The following is a 21,249-nucleotide window of genomic DNA, read 5'->3' as shown; positions in this document are numbered from 1 at the left end:
ATGGAGGATACAATGTTTAATATCAAATTTTACTTATTTGAAGATATTCAATGTTACACAGGATTTTTTATTTAGCAGAATGACCATACAAGTGTAAGTTATACTTAGCAAAATATACAAATTGCAATTTACAGTACAAACACAATATTAATGTGATTCCCATTACCGGTCTCTAGAATATGCTCATGATCACAATGCTGGGTGTTCCCAGGTGCTAGGAAGGAATACATAGGTTGAAATCAGCTCAAGCCTGTTGCTCTCTTTGAAATTCTTCTGTTAGTTGTTCAGTTTTTATAATCTGTGTTGGCCTGAGCCACATATACACCCCCCCCCACCCCCCATGCTGGTCTGGCTAACTCAGGGAGACGTTCACACTCTTTTGATGAACTTGAGGGAAACATTTACAGCACCAGTTGATTCACTCAACTGACATAACTGTTTATCTAAAACAAAGGCCACCCTCTGGTCCCCTTTTTGTGTTGAGATAAAGTCAGCTTTCTGTGCAACAGCTGTGGTCAGTCACACCCTACATTCTTCCCTGAGTTTCATGGGCACAGGGCCTTTATCAATCTCCCCTGAGTCTTCTTCCATTGTAAGGGTTTACTGGTCGGTCACGTTCACAGAAATGTTGATTGGAAGGGACCCTTTGAAGTCTCTATTCCAATTTACTGCTCCGAGCAGAACTTTTCCCAAAACTACCTCAGGTCACTGTGTCACTTTGTGTAGCCCAGTCATGAAAACTTTCAAGGATGGAGATTTCATGGGTTATCAGCTGATCTGATAAAACACATTTCCATTCTTGACAGACTATGTCTTTCTTGCTTACAATTACTTATAATTGCATCTACACGGCTACATTGTCTCTACAGCAATGACAAAAAGTCACTTTAGCCTTTCTTCTACACAATCTTAAGAATCTTGTCAATAAGGAAAAAACAATAAGCACTAATAAATCATCTGCGGTATTTGTTCTCCATTTGCTTTGATGTGAGCAGCACTCGATCTCCCTACAGCAAATCCTACATGGGGTATGGACGTGACAAAAGAAAGAGCTTCAGACTTCCTAGCTGAGTTTAGTAATCCCTTATTTTGCCTCCACCTGGGGCCTTTAATGACACCAATGCACTTCACCAATGTGGAAGGTGGCATTACAGTGCCTATAGCATACACATGAAAAGTTTAACTCAGTATCACTGACCTGTCTTTCTCTGCTAGCAGATGTGTTTTCATGCAGATCAGTTTCTCTATTAACATAATGCATAAAGAAGTCCTATCGCTGAGAAGCTGCATTAATGATTTATGTCTTGCATCACAATACATACGCATAAGATACAGGGTTGCTATGACAATTGATGAACATTAATAGCTTGGATTCAAAAGACCTTGACCAAAACTGCTTTGCACCTACTGCAGTCATGTGCACCTGTACGGACTGGAAGCAAGGCTATGCAGATTCAGAACAGTGCACTCACACTCACATGGGAACTGCAGTGAGCTTTGCAGGTTTGTGTGCTGTATCTCTAAGCTACTACACAATGGTAGTTTTGAGGCTTTTCAGTCCTTGGCAGAAGTACCCAAACTGGTCTTCGGCTGCAGCAATGTTGAGCTCAATAGCCCCCAAATCACCTGAGAAGCAGGGTATATTAGTTCATAGCTCCATTTAGTTGTATCTAAAGATGAAGTTACAAGATAGACGAGCCAATTAAACAGCTTGCTCTTACTGAAAACAGGCTGTCCACCTCTCTAGGCTTCTTCTTTTACCACAACCGTTATCTTAGCTGTGTGTTCCCACCTATGCCATCCCACTAACTCTGGTATTTGTCAGACTTTGCTGTGCTAGTTCAGCTCACTAATGCAGCAGAAAACTCCCTCTATCTTCTTCTTCTTCTTCTTCTTCTTCTTTTTTTTTTTGAGTTTCTGCCAAGGTAGTAATTTAAACTGATTTATGACCTGGTCTAATGGTGGTGCTCTAATGAATGCAAGAGCCAGTACAAGGTAAAACACAGGAGTAATGACTGGCAGGGAAGGCGAGCCTCCAACCAACCCTGTAACATCCTCCTTTGAAATAGATGGCATCTGAGCTTTATTAACTACTTCATAGCTATGTGTGGGTACAGCAACATTCATACTGCTGATTTATAGACTTGATGTGCTGTGCCAGGATCTGGGTTGTCAAAGATTTTTGTTATCCTTTTTACCACTGCAGGGGCGTTGAAGCCATAATGAAGCAGGTCGACTGTGATTTTCCAAAATAGATAATGCCCAGCTTTTAATGTGATCATTTAGAAGACAATAAAAGAAGATTAAGCTAGAGTCTGTGGCAAAAGATCTGAGACCAGAGTGACCAAAACCAAAGTTTTGCAAAAGACCTGTACTCTGTAGGCTCAGAAAAAGAATTCAAATCACATATGACTGGGAAGGTAAAATGTAGAAAACAAGGACACAACACAGTATGTCACAGAGAGATATGCCTAAGCAGGCAAACTGGAGCAGCCACCTGTAATATTCAAGTCTGCATAACATGCTATTTGAATGTATCAGAATTCTACCAGCCTTCCCACTCCCTTCCTGTTCAGCCTGTGAAAATCAGTCATTTCCAGGGAGAAAGCCACTCTGAACTCTGGTTCTTCTGGGAACTGGAAAAGCTTTGCAATGATTGTTGTGCTCAACAGGAGTATGTTGCAGAAAAGGTACAGGAAGGAGACTCTGATCACTGCAGAAGCTAAACACTGGTTTTCAGCACAGCACAGCAGCTGAGAAGAGTTTGAACCATGGCTAACTGTTGCAGACTTTAGGTCTAAACCGAAGTGATCTGTCTTGACTTTTGATCAAGGTCCATAAGGGACTTTGTATGCATTTGAAAAACTCACTTTGTTAAAGTGTTAATTAAAGTGTTAAATCATGTATGTCATGTCACTAGCAGGAGAAAAACCCCAACTTTCTTTAGCTAAAATATTCTGTAGCATTGCAGACACTTGTACTCAAAGATTTCTGTATCAGTACTTCAGCTGCTTCTAAATGAAGACATTTCTGTGCTCTTAGAGTGTAATAGGAATAAGTGTAGAAAGCACAAGACATCTGTGGTTCTGCATTCCCCTTCCTACTAGCTTTTGATTCATTTCAGTTCCAGTACAAAGACATTACCTGCATCTCCAAAAAACTCAATGTAACCCAAAGGAGGAGAGTTCAGCTGTCTGTGACCTCTGGGTTTCATGGTGCCTTGCACCTTGGCTTAGCTGAAGAGTTTTTTTTCTTTTTTTGAGCTGTGAGCAAGCTAAAGACAATGCAAAAGAAGGAAAGGGAAAATAAAACCACACAGCTATTGAGACAGTAATAGCTTTATGATGGATCTGAGAAAAATATTGATAGAAGGTGTGAAATCTTGGTGAAGAGTCAGAAGGCAGCAATCCAGCAAGATGGAGGAACAGTTAATTCCAAGGAACACTGGAGGCTTCCCACCTGACTGATGACCACCTGGCCAGTAGATACTGGTCTTAAGTAGAACCTAGTAGCCTGGTAGTCATACCTATCTTCTATGAGCATTAATCTGTAAATAATTGTTGTCTGTTAAGGTGCAGATGGATGCCTATGACCTGGCCTGAGGTTTACCTAACCAAGCAGGCCATGAGAAACTACTGCACATGAAATGAAAAATTACTGAATGTAACAAGTAACAGAGTGAGAAACCGACAAAAGATACAGATAGCAATGTGAAGGATACCCGGATTTCACATGTGGTTGAGGTGGAGTTATGTGCAAGATGGCTGAACTTCACAGATAATTGGAGGGGAGTATTGAGGAGTGGAATCTTGCAAGACCAGCAGCACCCGGGTAACCATATCAGTAATACTAGGTAAAGCTGAGATGACTTAGGAAATGGTATCAGAAATATCAAATGTTGGTACTGATGTAGTAAGACTGAGACTAACGAGGAAAAAGTAACTATGGGAAAGTTGTTTCTTGGGAGGCAATGGAATTAGAGAAAGGGAGGGGTCAAGGTGGGTGAGGGAAGAACAAGCATGGAAAAATCAAGAGAAGGTAAGATAAAAGGGACTAGCTGTGCAAGCAAGCTGCTGGTCAGAGTGCTTATCTGACTGAGCCCTGAACCTGGTAACTGCAGAGTATCCTAGCTTCTTATTAAATTCCAACTATTTTCTGCATGATCCTGGGGAGAGAGGGACAGCAAGAGAGAGAGAAAGGGTACTGCAAGTTATAGGAGCTGTGTATGTGTGTGGTTTACTAGTGAACTTCAGTCATGTGTAGCTATGTATAATTTGCTAGTGAACTTCACGCTGAACTAGCTGCTGAGTAGGAGACCCACATCTGGAAAAATCTAAAGTCTGAGCCAACAACTGGTAAGAGGCCCAGGGTCTAGGCATGGATATGAGGCAGAGTTAAAACCTGTGGCAATATTCAAGGTAGCCATTAATGTGGTGGTCTTGTGAATCTAGTGAGTAAGGATGTCTGTATATGTTTTCACCAGTGAACTTCAATCCTAATCAGCTGGAAAGGAAGTAAAGGACTGAGCTCTCAGTGTTCATGTTTACGCAAGTGCCGGGGGGGGGGGGCAGTAAAAACACTGCTCTCTGTATTAATCTGTGTGGCCGACCACGTTAGTGTTGTGTGTGTATCTGCATCTTTGGAATATGTACTCAGCCTCACTTTTGGCTGGACCAGGAAAAATGCGCAGCAGTAGTCACATTTATCAGATTGAAATGGGAGAAACCTCATGGGTCTTAGACTGCAGCAGATTTGGCTGTAGTGGCCCAGGAAAGAGAAATCCCCTGGGTCCTGAAATCCAAAGGATTCAGTTAATCCTTAACATTGTCTACTCTCAAGTCGTGCATATCTTGCTAAGTAGGGTCTCTGGGTATGCTAAAAGATGTCCAGATAAAAGTGATACTGTAGAAGAAGGGTCACATGAAAAAATCCACCTCATCAGTAAATTTTGATATCTCCAAAATCACCATGAACTTCATGGAGCAAAAAATTAAGGACCTGAATTTGGAGTGGTGTGGGGCTAAAGTCGGTGATGGTAAGGTTGGAATTAAGTTCTAGGTATTAATGACGTAGAAAACACCCTTTTGTGGTGTTTTGCAGGGGAGCAAAACATTTGTAGTCAATTAGCAAAGCCAATATTCAAATTTATGACAATTCTTCGCTGACTGAAATTGGGATAAACAGTTGTTTGTCTTGCTGTTTAAATTAGTACTTTGCATTAGTCCAGCTACAGCCAAGACTGAACACAGGTAATTCAAGTCCGGGAAGATTTCCAAGATGGATGATTTGTGACAGTTGATATGGTGACTTTCACTCTACATAAAGTAATGGACTTCAAGAAGCAACCCTAGGAAGCCAACAGAAAGCCTACTCCTACTCCTATTCAGAAATGAATGTTCTTTTTTTGTTTTTGGGGGGTTAAGTAATTCACTGAAAGCAAGGGGAGAGTTTTTCATCTGCTTGGGCAGACTCTCAGGAATTAGTAGAGAACAAAAAAAAAAAAGCAATAGGTCATCCTGGGCTACTTAGTCCATCCTTCATTGCTTAATAGGAGGGAAATCCTGGTTATTCTGCTTGATAGGGAAAGAGGTCATAGCTGGATCCCAACCCATTAGCAGGAGAAGGACATTTGAGTGCTGGCAGGGAAACAGGAATTGCTGTAAAAGGAAGTCTGCAAACTTCTGTTCCTTGGCACTAGATAAATACCTTTGATCAGACGGAAATCCCAAGAGCACAATGAATTACTGTGAAAGTTTTTATTTCAAAATAAATTAAGAGAATTACTTAATGAACTTGTGTTTAACTTTAGTCTCTTTCATTTCAAATTGATTCATTACTCAAGCCAAAAGTAAATTTTTGGAAACATTTAGAAAATGGTTTGAAAATATAATGTATCTGTAACATTCTCATATAAAATATCTACAATTTTGCTTCTGATATTTTAATGAAATAGAACTATGGCATGTGTTCTGTTTTTCCAACAAGCTCACCATCATGCATAATCATTCTTGAGTGCTTACCACAATGGCTGGATGCAGTAAAGACAAATGCCAACAGGAATGATTGTTGACCATATGCTGGTTGTATAACCCACTCTCAAGTTGCTCAATTTCATTTATTCTACAAAGGTTTCCAAAAGTAATTATGAGATGTAGGTTTCTTACGATGGAGGGATTTTTTAAAGCAGGTCTCCATCAAAAGGGTTTGATTTCTCAAGCATTGTATCCCAGTGCTAGCATACACTTAAACCAAAGGAAAATGCTGCACAGCAGATGCTTTTGAAAAATCAGTAACATATTTAGGTGCACGAGAAGGAACTTGTTCTTAAAATTGCAAAAAACGAGCAATATCCCATTGGATTTTGGTGAGATTTGTGCTTTATACTCCTCAAATACTGGAATGTTTCTCAAAATCTTCCTCAGAAGAGGAACTTCTATTTCTGAAATTCTGCCTCAGCAACATCTGGCATGAAACCTTCTGTGACAGACTTTTGGAGATCACTAGCTGCTCAGTCAGCTATAAGATGTTTTGTACTACAGCCATCTGCACCAGCAAAATACGCTTCCTATCTAGGGCCACACCAGTACTAAAGAAAGTGAACTAACTTGAATGTTCAAATTGTCCTCAGGTTGCTCTGGGACTTCTAAGGGACACCATGCAGAGTGCAAAGTAAACCAAGGAGAGGTATCTGAGCAAGTTCTGAAATCCAAAGCAATACAGCCATGTCAAATATCATGAAAAGCCCAGGCTGATTTTCTCCGAGTGCCATGCTAATTAGCCAGAGCATAGTAGTGCACTACCATGACTACTGTTTCTGGAAACGAAGTTGAGATCTCTGCATTGCACCACCTCACATCGTGGAAACATACCAGTTTATTTGGTGATAGCTTGGGCAAGACTCCATGGTACCTCACCGACCTGCCTGGACATACCTGATCCAGCACATCCAAGTGCAAGGGAGGGTTTTTTTATCAAGGTGAATCAGTTAATGCTACTTAGGAGAATCTTCAGAGTGCTTCAATTCCTTGTTCATGTATATTTTATACTGAAGTTTAAAATATATTCTTACACTTAGCAGTTGTTGGTGTGTTACTTTTAAACAACCAACTACCTGCCAATTTCAATTAAAAAAAAAAAAACTCTAGCAAAGGTCAGCCCAAAATCAGGATGTAAAGAATCTGATCCAGCACTGAAGTCAACAAAGTATTCAGAACATAAGTCATCCAAGCCAGTGAGAATTTACTTCACATTCTGAGCGGTTTTCTTCCTATAAAAGTTATTTCTTCGTATTAATATTGCAGCAGCTTCTATGAGCCTGATCACAAAGCAGGACTCAGTGATGCTAGGTGTCAAACAGAATAAAAAAGACTGTCACTGCCCCTAAATACATTGTCAACTAACTAAAGACAATCTTTGCAAAAGTGAAGATCAGAGTATACAAAAATTTTAAGGTTCACTTACACCTATATTCAGAACACAGCAAAAGTGATATTTGAGGGATAAGAAAAACATGATGATGTACTGTAGTGTGGTATAAATGTACAACTTTTCTCTAAACACGTCCCACCCTTTTATGGCCTAGTACAGCAAGACTTTTTATTTGTATCAGGTTGAAGCTGAATAGTTTTCTCCTTCACTTTATCTTCATGCTCCTTTAAAATCCTGGGGGAAAGAAACAGAAAGTAGTTAGAGAAAAAGAACAATACGCATAAGAGATCAAAACAAAAACATCTCCTCCACACACATAAAATAGTCTAGAGATTAACAGAAAATGACAGAATTTTATGATCTAATAAACAAGCAAAAACAAAGCAAAATAATGGTGACTCCATCACCAAACATACTTTGTTCATTCAGTTGGAAAAATGTTGTTGGTGCTGATTATTAGCATTTATTCTGTATTTCAGAGAATCAAAACAGTGACTTTCATTTGTTATTTCTGAGGCTTGAGCAACCCCCTCCCCTCCCCCCACATCTGGGTAGTTAGACATTTGTCAATTCTCTGACACATTCCCAAAATTTCACCAACTGCAGTAACAATATTAAAGATCTGCCCTTTCATTATTAGTGTTTTCACCAGTGTAAGGAGTTCAGGGGAGACAGATTTATTGGTATTTTTATCCCTTATCTTCATATAGTTTTGAAAATCCTCCTTCCCCTCTCTCCCAGACCCAAGGCAGACAGCTGAATTTGAGCTGTCATGAGCAAAGTAAAGAAAGAAGCATATCCAACGCTCTAGTGTAAGGACTCAGCAGCATCCATTTCCAAGTATATTTCTCCAAACTTCCAAGACCTTCCTGCAAGAACAATCAGAGCATACCAGGCCCTCCACACACAGCTTTCCTAGCATCAGTTCAGGTCATTCTGGGTCCATGCAGAGTATCACTGACTTACATCAGACTCTGTGTGAACCTGAGGGACTGCTCGGTTGGAGCAACAGGACTGCTTGGTTGGAGCAACAGGATCAGGCTATAGACCAGTTTAAAAGGAACAAAAAAATTATCACCTTAAGTTCCTATGAAACTAATTTAGCAAACAGAAATCATTCTGTCATCAATCACAGGGAACAGTCAGGTACCTTTACAGCTTGCAGACTTTGTTTTCTTCTTACCTAGCTAAGTGAAGCATGGACTTTTTGGTATTGTGCCCAGAACATGCACTGCATTCATAGAAAATTAAATTGTAATCCTAGGATCAAACAGAAAGACTGTTTCAATTAGTATTGCACAACTTCTCACTCCAGTTTTAAAAAAAGCTACACAGATATACTGAAACATAAATGAAGAAAAAGAAGCAGAAATAGGTCATTTTGTCCAACAGGCTCTATGAAAAATTGGTACTATATTCTGCAGTTAACAGTAAAGAGTAATAAAATAAAAGAAGACCAAGTGTACCCCCAAAACAGCAACCATATGTATTTCTGAACAGATATTTGTTCTACACATTGGCTTTCCTCTGTGAGAAATTGATCTCTCAAAGGCTCAAATGCAAACATGTCTTGCAAGGTGCTGAAGTTTTGTGAACTTTCCTTTTGATGAGGAGGCTATTAGTACATCACTGAGTACTTGTCAGAGCAGGTGAAAAAAATTCCCGTGACTTTTTTCTTTTTCTTTTTAATCCTGGAAAGCTTCAGCAGAAATGCTCTGCATTCAACATTCTGAAGCCAATGCTTTTCAGCAGCCAAATGGAAAGTTAAAATTTTCAGCTAAAGTAACAACAAATCAATTCTATTTCATTTTTTGTCCTTGTGACATTTTTCTGCATCTTCTTCCCATCCCTCAACCAGCCTGAACCCTTGGTATTGTAGCCCCTGGGAACTTTGCAATTAAGTATGATAGATAAAGGATCATGCCTTGGAGACATGCACAGCACTACAAAGCATGAAGTCCTAGCACAATAAATGCAAGAGAGCATATGCACAAAAAGCTAAGCTGGCAACAGTGGTGTCAATAACAGCTTGAGTGGGAATGACAAAAGGAGCATATCCTCTCCAAAACAGACATCTGACCAGTTTCAAAAAATACTATATTGGAGCTCACATTGCCTCCACGGTATTATAATATGCCCTTTTACTCATCCACAGTTCCACCGTCTATTCACTTTCCACTTTTCTACACGTCTTCTTGCATGTAAGTTAAAATTCAAGGAAATAAGTCAGTAGCTTAATCACACATGTCTGCATATTTTCATTTGTTTGCTATTAAGTGTGGTTACAGCATCTGCACTTATTTAACTACCCGTCATAAGGCATTTAAAATGCAGATTTCCTAAAGTTCCTATTAAAATGACTGGATATTTCAGGTTAGTTTTTTAGAAATATACCCTGCTTCCAAAATTGCAAACCTTTTTGAAATTTTTCATCATCTTCATGAAATTTCAAAGACAAAAAAAAGTGTGGAAAATAACAGTTCCACAAATATGGTAGCTTATTTTAGCAGCTCTAAAAATGTTCCAATATCGCCAAATGTCAATTTTGAATGTGTTGTCAGTGATTTATTCTATTTGTTTTCATGAACACCAGGTTTTAACCATTTGTAGTAATCTTTGGGTGGCCAGGAAAGTACAAAACAGGAAAGAAGGGGAGAAATCAGGGAATGCTAGCCTTTGATGGGTACTTTACTGATCATTTTTTAAAAATAGTAGTGCTCTGTATGATTTTTTACAATAATGTAAGCCTACAATTGTTTGCTATCCTTAGAAACGTTTTAAGATAAAAGTTGACCTGCTCAAATTTTTTACCATCCACACAAACAGAAGTTTGAAATCAAATTTATGCTCCCCGCTTCCTTGCTCTGCTCAGGTGATCAGAACCCTAAGAGAAAACCTACTGTGGTCAGTATCTGGCTACTCTGAGTCAGTCAAGCAGAGAGTGATACTGGGCCTACATCTTTCTTCCCCACATATGACAGAATTTCATTAGTTGAAAATTTGCAGTGATGACACCACTGATTCTGGCATGAATCAGAATGGATTTTTCAACAAATGCCAAGTGGCAGGGCAAATGTGTTGTGTAATTTAAACTCAATTGATATTAATTACTTATTTCTGTCAGTCTGGCAGACAGTTCCTTCTCTGGAGGAGGACCCAATCTGGAAATTCAGGATGTCATTTCTCTGAACTGGGGTGGAAACATTAGAATGCACAACAAAGAACCTAAAGTAGCAGAAGGCAGGAAACATCTAACTAATCACTCAGGAAACACATGTCTATCCAGGAAATTAGCTATTGAACCTGGGAGACCCGTGGCAAATACTTCATTTTAAAAAGCTATATACAAATCAGAAGGCAACTAAAGAGCAGGGAGGAAAATTAATGCAGAACTGATGACTAATGGGAGCTGGGCAACTTCTGTCCTGTGAGTGTAGCCGTGTAGTATCACACTGAGTGGTGTTCTCTCTCTCATATGCATTATCTGTATTACAATGATACTGCCAAGTTGATACAGGAGGCACTGTATGAGCACACAGTAACAATCCTGACCACATGAAGCTTACACAGTTTACATAGACAAGGCAGACAAAGGAAGCATTGTCATCTTGTTTCACAGGTGAGAAACAGAGATACAGAAGGATTTATTGACACATTTACGATCATTCAGGAAGTCTGCGCCAGGCCAGAATAAAACCATGCTGCCTGAATGCCAGCACAGTGCCTTTATCATAAGTCATTTTATTTCAATAATTGGCACTGGTTATGTTAATCCACTCAGCTAGGACATAGGATGTTCCTGGATTGTCCACATTATGCTCTGAATACTCTCTGTATTGTTGTGCTCATCTGAACTGTCTCTTGATCAGTGGCTTAAGCTAAAGAGATATTTATTAAATGGAGATTTCCTTGTAGGCTCCTTCATTAGAAAAGTCAAATGAACTGGCCTTTTCTCTTTTTTTTTCTCTTTTTTCTTTACATCCCCATAACTTTACCATTTCTTAGCAATAGAGTTTCAGATGCTTTCTATCAGGTCAGTCTTGTGTTGGATGTGAACATTTTTTGTCATTGCTATTTCTCCCTGAAAAATCAATACTGCAAAATTCTCACTGCCACCATGATGTTTATTCTTACATTCATCCAACTACAGACCAGCTTCATCAGGATCTTCTTCTTCCCTCTGATGCCTTCCAGAATCACCATCCTCATACTATTCCCCTTTTCCTGGAGTATCACACTGCAACTACCAGTCTTCTCAAATGGTGAGGAATTGACAGGACTCCCTTCAGGCTGCTAAGCTTCATTTTAATAAAGAACTGTGCTGCCTGCCATTCCAAACAAGCTTTGTGATGTGTGCCTTAATAATGGGAGCCCCTAGGTTTCTTCCTGAATCTTATAGCACACTGACTTGTAAGATCTGAGACTGAAGCAAAGCAAGAGCTATGACAGCTGGGCTGAAACGCCCTCCGAAAGAACGCATTCCTCTGCTAACTACAGAAAAAAACTAGCTTAAGCAATCCCATCCTGTGTGACCTAATACACTTGAAACAGTCTACAAAAACTGTTAGACTTCTGGGTTGACTGGCTGACCTGATTCTTTGTACAAACAGGTTCAGGATCCTTTTCACATAGTATGGCTATGTAGATTTATATTAGCTCAGCATCTAGTCAAGTGTACTTTGGGCCACTTATGAGTAATTGGTGAGATTATTCACAAAATAAGCAACTCAACTGCATTTGCTAATAGAGACATTGTTATGTGGTTTCACAGGAAACTGCAATTTAACAAGAATTAATATTTCATTAAAATAAATAGTTATTATAAGTTCAACAAGCAAACTGTTTATAATTTAATTATATCTGTACTGCTTTTTAACTAGCCAATTGTCATCAGTCATTCCTTCCCTTAGCTCCACTGAGCACAATCAAACATTCAAATGAGTCATTCAGGTCCATTCATTTGATCATTACCATTTTTCATTTGACACTGTTTTGTTTTACTTATGTAAAAGATTTTATTTTCTTGCATAACATGTTAGAATTAATGGTCGGGGGTGGGAGGGGTGTGAGTTCTGCATATCATGCAGAATGATTAATCTTTGTTTTGCTAGTGCAATTTTTGAAGAGACCTAAATGACACATAAGACAACCACTCTGTCCATTTATGGTTTATGAGTCAGCTGCTTTTTCAAAGAAGGATTCAATGTTACAAGTCCTAGTCCCACCTAGCTAGAAGCCTCCAGGACCTGCATTTCAATGCTTACAGGAAAACCAAACATTTCCTAAAGGAAGAATCTTTGAGGGATGAAGTTCAAGGCTGATACTGCTCTCTTATAAAGACAAAATAATGGACGCAAACCTGAATGTGGAGGTATGCTTGTACAAGACTCTGTGAATACTCAAAATGGGATTAAAAAAAGAGTTTGGGCCCTAAATCTTTCATTTATACAGAGGCGCCTGGCAGCAATCTTTCTTATAAACTGAGAACAGTTCAACTGCATTTCAAATTTTTAAATATTCCTTCTAGTTATCTTCTATTCCTTTTACTTACCTTCTATTCATTGTAGTATACCTTCTAGTCACGGCAAAAGCAGTAAATCCATTTTCAAATGACAAACAAGTACATATGAGAAATTCAACACATGGTTTAATTCAGCTATACTCCTACCCACCTCAGTTCATTTCTCGTGAACACTGGGATGACTTATTTCTAAATAAATGAATATTCTGGAGTCACTGGTGTTCACATTATATGCATTATATAGAGAGACACAAAAGAAAAAAAAATGATGGGCATGGTATACAGGAATGTAAACAAATATCTTTTCTATTTGCAGTCCTTTGATGCTTAAATTATGGCCCATGGATACACTCTGTGCTCTGGCAGATGCAGACTGCTAACCCTACTTACTTTGTCTCTCTACTTGATAAAAAGATGCTAAAAATAAACACGCTTTCTACTCCTACTATCCATGGAAGTAACAGATGGTCTACTGTGGTCTTAAAGGAGGTGGGAGGGAGAAAAGGTTCCCAAATTATCTCACTCTTAACAATCAATCCGAAGAGGGAAGAGAGGGGGGAAAAAAAGAGAGCTAAACAGAGAAATGAGAGAGAAAGAAGGGGAAAAGGAAGAGAGAAAGACAGAAAATGAGAGAGAAAGAGAGAGAGAATAAGAATGAATGCTTAATATCTTTGGCACCACTCACCTTTTTATTTTTTTATCTAGATGATTTTATAACCACTTAATATCAGCATTTACATCACTGAGAGCTAGACTGATGAGTATGGCAGGGTTCCTCACCTTCAAAAATACTTGTCTGATTAAAATTAATCTGTTTTTCTATGAATTTAGACACATTCAGACTCAATTCAACAGCCTTCTCCTTCAAGTTTTATAAGGAGTTCCCTTCTGAGTACTGTACCATAGCTAAATGCTCTCCCATTCCATTGGGGACCTCTCGTTCCTTTTCATTATCGGTTTTATTACCCAACAAAAGCACAGGTACATTCTCCCCAGTTGCCTCCTGCAAATCAAAGAATAAGTATCAGCTGAGGCATTTTCTTTAAAAAATTACAGATCAAGAGGATAAACAAACAAATGTCACAGTGCAACATGAAATTTAAGACACCACATATGAGCTGGGTAAGCATCACTTTTCTTAGGATCATATCAGGCATTGAAGTTGGACTAAAGACATGAAGAAGACAGATTCTGCTAGAGATTGCACTCAAGTGCTCAGAATTTTTGATTAAAGGGCCAGCACAATAGACATTCAGACTTCATATTAAAAAGAGTCCTCAGATAGATAACCTTCATGAGAAATCAGAGGACTCCGCACTGGGCTTCCTCCCCTTTCCCTCCCCCCGCCCCCCCATTTTATGTCCGGTAGAAGGAAAGCCAGGAGCAAGGGAACTGATCCAGTAAGCAGTAGCCATTGGAGATATTTACTCCTTAAAACCCTAGAACTGTGACTATTTTCAAGGACATAGAGCTTTTAAAAATGGCTTTACTGGTAACTATGAAGATCAAAATCACAAATAAAAATGTAATTGCTACCACAAGAAACATGCTGCCTTCTCTGCTTTGCCCCAGCTAAAATTCCCTGTCTGGAAAAAGGTAGATACTAGTGACACAGTAGATTTAAAGCTATGTCATGTTACCTCAATGCTCATGAGCCACTGCTTGACAGCTGTGAATGTGTCTTTTGCTGTTATATCATACATCACAATGACACCATCAGCTTTTCTGAAAAACTGCTTGGTAATACTGCGGTACCTGCAAGTAAGAATCTGTTTATAGCTCTGTTCTCTAAGAGAAGCAGCAATGTGACAATGTAATTCCTATCTGCTCCGCAGGAGCTATCAGGAGCTAGATCCCATTGGATCCCCTCAAGAGTCAGAAGCATGCATCTTGTGCATTTATCCATCTCTCAGCTCAGTTTAGGCCACAGCTATACGGGCTGGTATTAATATACATCTTTCTAAATCAGGGCCCAAAACTTTGCCACCACTTAATTGCTTACACTTTAAATCCATGGGCTATTCATACGACTATTAGAAAACTGCTTTATAGAGCTCGTCATCTACACACCTTAATGTCCAATGTAGGTGAATAATACTGCACTGTTTTTATAGTAATCCAAAAAATAATGGAGTTTAATTTGCCTGTTCAAATTCCATAGCAAGCCAGTAAAACAGAGATGAAAAAAAGAATGGAGAATGTTGCCATGCAGTTTCCTCCAACATTCTAATCTTTGTAAGGGTTAAATCCATATTTATTTTGCTTATATATTAATTCCATAATTCCATAAACTAGAGGATGGAGAAGCTGTGATATTGATCTTCACTGCAGATCTTGTTTGAAAGCAGAGGCATATTATGAATTGTGCCAAGCAATCCCATTCTTCCTGAATCATGAGCCTCCTTTTCACATTCAGCAGAAGGTTTAAGGATGACACTCCTACCACCAATGACTGCAACAGCAAATAAATTATTTGCAAAAAATATTTTTGGAAAGGAAGTGTTTGGAAAAGTTCCCTCTGCCTTGTCTAATTGCTTTTGGGTTAGTCCCAATAATCAGTCGCGTATCTCACCTTCTCCCATCCTCCTTCATTTTAAGCTTGGAAATCACAGCAGAAATTTCTCCCTAACAAAGAGGTCTGTCTAAAGATAGTGAGATTTCTCTGTGTTTTTTTTTTCATGTTTCCTGTACAAAACCTAAATCATCATCATCCTTGCTTTTACTAATAGAAAACTGCACAGTAGGTGAGGAGATGGAAAAGGGAAATCAACACTATAAACTAATAAAAACTTGGAAAGATTGAACTAGAAATGAATTGTTTTGGTGAAAAAGCTCAATTTTAACTCAGAAGGCATTTTCTGTTATAGAAATAATTATAGAAATAATTCTAGGTGAGTTTTTAAATCAGCCTTCCTCCTGAAGAAGCATGTGGTACTAAACTTCTAAGAGCTTTAGTAAGAATCTCTGTAACAGACTACCAGCATTTCAGTGGATACTCAGCACCAAATCAGCTCATGTTATAGATGCCATGGAAGGTTCTATATTGTGATTTCATTGGTTCTGTTAGGAATATTTCTATATTTGTTCCTCTCCTGAGAAGCAGGATTAGGACCCTGCTTGCTAATCTTTAAACAGATATTTCAAGCATATAAAACCTTGGAATGTTTTTCTCACCGTTCCTGGCCAGCAGTGTCCCAGAGTTGCAGGGCTACCTGGCAATTATCTACTGTGACTGTTTTCACACTGTAATCCACACCTATAACAGAAGTACAAGGTAGGTTGTCTCTTTATATGCTCAGTTAGATCTTTGAAAACCCAATCCAGCAAATGGCAACAATTCCAGCTCCAGACAAAAATTATGTCTCTAACAGAGAGACATACATACATTTCTATTAGTCTCTCTATATAGCCTCTAGCCTCTATATAGTCTCTAGCTATAAGACAATAGGACCTTTTTACTTGCCAAAAGATGTTCAGTAATAAAATACTGAATGGTAACAGAGTAACTGAATTTTGAAAAAGCTATAAGATTAGTAACTTTTCAAAACAGGGTACATGATTCAAGAGTCCATCTGATAGTCTATAGCAGTCTAAGCCATTCAGTCTGAAATTCATGCTGTATAATTTTAGCTGTCTGAAAGTTCAGCATTTTGTCTGAACCAGCCACGTAGGCTCTTTCTACAGTCAGTGAAAAAACACAAGGCATCACACTAAGGGGACAGTAGAACCTAAGATGAATGCTGAAGATGGAAGGGCTGAATAGCTGGAGAACCTCCTATCTGCTACAGCATAGAGGAGCTGAGCAGACAATAGTTAGGTTAGTCCCTTAACTTTCATGTGGCTAAATGGAAGTGAGGCAAAGATTAACTTATCAAAGTTTTTAAATGAATTTTCTCCCAGTTCTCCCCTGTCTATCTTGCCAGCCATACAACTTGTAAAACCTATAGATGTGAAAACTGAATCGAAGCTCTGACAAACACTCTATTGTCATTGCATTTGCGACATTATTGGATGGCAGCTAAAAGATCAAAAGGTCAGACTCATTCCTATGCTTTTTCTCTGGAAGCTCCAGGCAATTGCCCACACTTTATAAGAGCTCAGAGCCATAGGAATCCTACCACCATTTAACAAGTTAACATGGACAGGATGTAGCACCAGATGAAGACTCTTAAATGTAGACTTTTGGTATCTAAGCTCCCATTAGAGTAGAGATCTAGTCAATGAAGAACTAGGAGTCTAGGAAATTATTAAGCTCACAGTGAAGTAGACATCAAAGTGCCTGGTGATATGAATTGCTCTCTTGGCTCCTCCGACTGGATTGATGAGGAGGGGGAGGTGGATACAATTACTTGTTCACACACCCCTACTGCTATCTGAAAATGCCCTAGGCTATTCAGTATGTTTGTTTCAATCTGGCCGGACACCCAGGGGACATACAGTCTTCCAAAGCAGCAGCTGGGGGCCAGGTGAAATACCCGGGAGTGCTAAAATGAGGCTAAATCCCTATGCTAAGGCAAGCAACCCCCCCCTTGGATCTTCACTGACTCTAACATGAGCTTAGACATGTAATGCACCAGCAGAAATTTAAACTGAGGTGTCTCAATCTACTCCATATGTCATGGGAGCTACAGCGACAGGTCACCTGAGGGTTCTTAGCTTGTTACAAATGCAAGATGAAGCCGCTAATTTAAACACCTTTCATTGTGAACAAGTTTTAATTTAAATCTGCTACAGAACAAATAAGGCCTATATATAAACTAAATATCATGAATCTGGTCATTCACATTAATTCAGCTGCCTTGCAATAATCTGATTATTTTTTGAACCTTAATTACAAGTCTGACTTCTGAAAGCTTGACTTACAACTTCAGGCAATGCAAGTACAATGTAGGTGCTAGTCTTTGAGAACACTGGTCTAACATTTTTCTTTCTTCCTTCATATAATGCTAAATCTTTAAACATAATTCAGTTATGCTACTTTCTCTTTTAAAACAAAATCAGATTCCTTGGAGACGTGGAGGTGGGATGGTACAGTACAGTGCAGTCTAGTGAACAGGATATTATTTTCAGAACAAAGAGCTCTACAAGGAAATTCTACTTCAATGAAATCAATAGGATTTTCTGATTGACTTCAATGATGACAGGATTTCGCTACAAAAACTAACCTGAACCCTCTCTGTCAATAATCTGCTTCCCAATTTAGCAAAGTTCTCTTTGCATGTCCTACTCCCCTTTTGGATAAAGGATTTTACAACATCTGTGCATTTGCACTTTACAACATAGGCCTAATATCAGTAGAAGCTGCTAAGTACTGTTGGAGCAATAATAATATTTGTAATGTTTCTTAAACTTACCCACAGTAGCAGCTGTGTCTGGGAAAAAACGATCTTCACAGAATCGCCTTAAGAATGAAGTCTTTCCAACACTTGAATTGCCAACAAAAATAATCTTGAACAAGTGGTCTGGGACAGAGTTTATTCTCTCCTCCTTCAAATAAGAGTAAACATTAGTCTCCAACTGCTCTCACTCTAAATTCTGTTGCCTTTCCAATTCGCCTTGTTTTGAAGGCTGAGGTGGAAAAGATTTTATCCCATCACATTCTCTTATAAAGCAGAACTCTGTTTCCTGAAATAACTCAGGGTTACAGATGATTCCCATGCATCATTCCAGATTATTTGAAGTTGAGTAATTTGTGCTCACTGAGATCTACAGGTATATTGAATACGAGCTTTGACTGAAACTGCATTGAGAAGGCATGAACCTAATCAAAACAGTTTATTTTCATCCCTGGAAATCAAAACTATAAGCTTCACACAGCTCTGTTCCGTGGTTTCCATCCTATACCAATGACACAGTAGAAACAGCACATCTTCACCCAGATAACAGAAGCAAAGTCATAACTTTGGCTTATGCCATCTATCATCAGGTTCTCCTCTCTCCTCTCTCCTTTCTCCTCTCTGTGGTGCCAAGAGCTTCTGTGGTACTCCACATCTATGTTTGTTTAAAATCACAGGTGGGGGGGAGGGGATGGGGAAGTGAGAAAAAGAGAAAGTTAAGCCCAGTTAAGGAGGCTGCTAACATTCAGCTAAGTTCCTGCCATTTAGTTTTTCAAGCAGGAAGAAGAACAATTTGTTCTACCTATCCGTGTGCTGTTTACTGCACACTAAGCTAAGTAGATGCTGGAGAGAATATTTATATACTCTGCTAAGTAGGCCATTACTCCCAAATCCCTTCTCTTTCTATGTAGAATGGCTTGCTTCAGGAAGAACAGTGCAGCACCAGCTAGTCTGCAGGGGTGTTGAAGGTGGGAGGAAGTGTGATATGAGTTATGTTCTTAATGCTACAGAAAGGGGAGCAAGACGTGGATGTTCCTTTATTTGCAGGGAGGGAGAGGACAGGAGGGAAGGGGAGGGAAGGGAAGGAAAAGAAAGGACCTCTGCCGGGCATTTGAGGCACTGTTGACTTCGAGAAGGCATCAGAACTGGACTCTCTTCCTCACAGTTCTTTGAACATGACATAGAAATCTGGTCTTGCAAATGTTTTGTACAAATATACTGAAGCATTACAGGAAAGAGCAAAAACTACAGAGCTACTCTTGAGGAAAGAAAAAAAAAAAGCAACTATGGCTGCTGTCTTCCTTAATTAGAAAGAAAACCGTTCACTACTGTAAGTTTTGAGGGCCTAAATATGTGCTCATCTCTTTCATGGATTGGTCCCTTGTTATAACTATACAGAGAGTCTTCACCTCTATTGTTCACTTATACTTAAAAACCCAAAATCTATTGAAACTATAAGCTGCTATTAATACACATATATCTATATAAAGCACATTTTCAGTTCTGCAGAAAAACATTCCCAGCTTATTAGCCAATTTCCAACAGTGATCATTATGCTGTGACCTCTAGGAAATAAAACAAGTTCACATACAAACATCAATTTGGCACAATTTTTGCAGCGGTTCTGAGAAAAATAATTAAAGAAATGGACTAGCTGATAGGAAATAGCTTGTCCCCAGTGATCATTCACACCTCAATAGTTCTAAGACTTCAAGACACCAGAGGCCTTGAGCTCAACTCCCTATATACTAGGCAGTCACAGAATCACAGAATTGCTGAGGTTGGAAAGGACCTCTGGAGATCATCTAGTCCAACACCCCTGCTCAAGCAGGGTCACCTAGAGCACATTGCACAGGATCGCGTCCAGGTGTGTTTTGAATATCTCCAGAGAAGGAGACTCCACAACCTCTCTGGGCAACCTCTTCCAGTGCTCTGTCACCCTCACAGTGAAAAAGTATTTCCTCATGTTCAGATGGAATTGTCTGTGTTTCAGTTTGTGCCCGTTGCCTCGCGTCCTGTCACTGGGCACCACTGAAAAGAGTCTGGTCCCATCCTCTTTACACCCTCCCTTCAGATACTTGTACACATTGATAAGATCTCCTCTGAGCCTTCTCTTCTCCAGGCTAAACAGGCCCAGCTCTCGCAGCCGTTCCTCATAAGAGAGAGCTGCTCCAGTGCCCTCATCATCTCTGTAGCCCTTCGCTGGACTTGCTCCAGTAGTGCCACATCCCTCTTGTACTGGGGAGCCCAGAACTGGACACACTACTCCACATGTGGCCTCAGCAGGGCTGAGTCGAGGGGGGGGGGGGAGGAGGCTCACCTCCCTCCACCTGCTGACAACACTCTTCCTGATGCACCCCCCTCCCCCCCCCCCCCCCCCAGGATACCATTGGCCTTCTTGGCCACAAGGGCACATTGCTGCCTCGTGCTTTACTTGGTGTCCAGCAGCACTCCCAGGTCCTTCTCTGCAGAGCTGCTTTCCAGCAGCTCAGCCCCCAGCCTGTCCTGCTGCACGGCCTTATTCCCCCCTCGGTGCAGGACCCTGCAATTGCCTTTGTTGAACTTCAGGAGGTTCCTGCCTGCTCATCTCGCCAGCCCCCTCTGACCGGCAGCACGGCTCTCTGCTGCATCAGCCACTCCTCCCCGGTTTGTATCATCAGCAAACTTGCTGAGGAGGCACTCTGTCCCTTCAGCCAGGTCGCTGATGAAGAAGTTGAGCAAGACTGGACCCAAGACTGACCCCTGGCACGGCGACGCTAGCTACAGGCCTCCACCTAGACTCTCCACATCAGTGGAGCACAACCCTCTGAGCTCTGCCAGCCAGCCAGTTCTCAAGCCACCTCACCGGCCACTCATCTAACCCACGCTTCCTGAGCTTACCTATGAGGATGTTACAGGAGACAGTGTGGAAAGCCTTCCTGAAGTCAAGGTCGACAACATCCACTGCTCTCGCCTCATCTACCC

The 21,249-nt window shown here is 40.0% G+C and overlaps 1 protein-coding gene across 1 annotated transcript in view; it reads right to left on the bottom strand.

Moving 5' to 3' along the window:
- Positions 1–6,005: 6,005 nt before the first annotated feature.
- CRACR2A (calcium release activated channel regulator 2A) overlaps positions 6,006–21,249 on the bottom strand; it is a 68,968-nt gene continuing 53,724 nt past the window's right edge. The window contains exons 13-18 of the mRNA XM_013956256.2: positions 18,304–18,436; positions 16,124–16,205; positions 14,590–14,704; positions 13,851–13,952; positions 8,612–8,688; positions 6,006–7,662 (exon numbers count right to left, since the gene is read on the bottom strand). Of these exons, the coding sequence (XP_013811710.1) occupies positions 7,572–7,662; positions 8,612–8,688; positions 13,851–13,952; positions 14,590–14,704; positions 16,124–16,205; positions 18,304–18,436 (600 nt within the window). The 3' untranslated portion in view covers positions 6,006–7,571. The remainder of the gene's footprint in view (positions 7,663–8,611; positions 8,689–13,850; positions 13,953–14,589; positions 14,705–16,123; positions 16,206–18,303; positions 18,437–21,249) is intronic.

The sequence above is a fragment of the Apteryx mantelli genome, chromosome 1 (assembly GCF_036417845.1).
Source record: "Apteryx mantelli isolate bAptMan1 chromosome 1, bAptMan1.hap1, whole genome shotgun sequence".
In the NCBI taxonomy this organism is placed as follows: domain Eukaryota; kingdom Metazoa; phylum Chordata; class Aves; order Apterygiformes; family Apterygidae; genus Apteryx; species Apteryx mantelli.
Note: the sequence above shows the minus strand (reverse complement) of the source record. Positions and strands in the feature narration are given on the sequence as shown.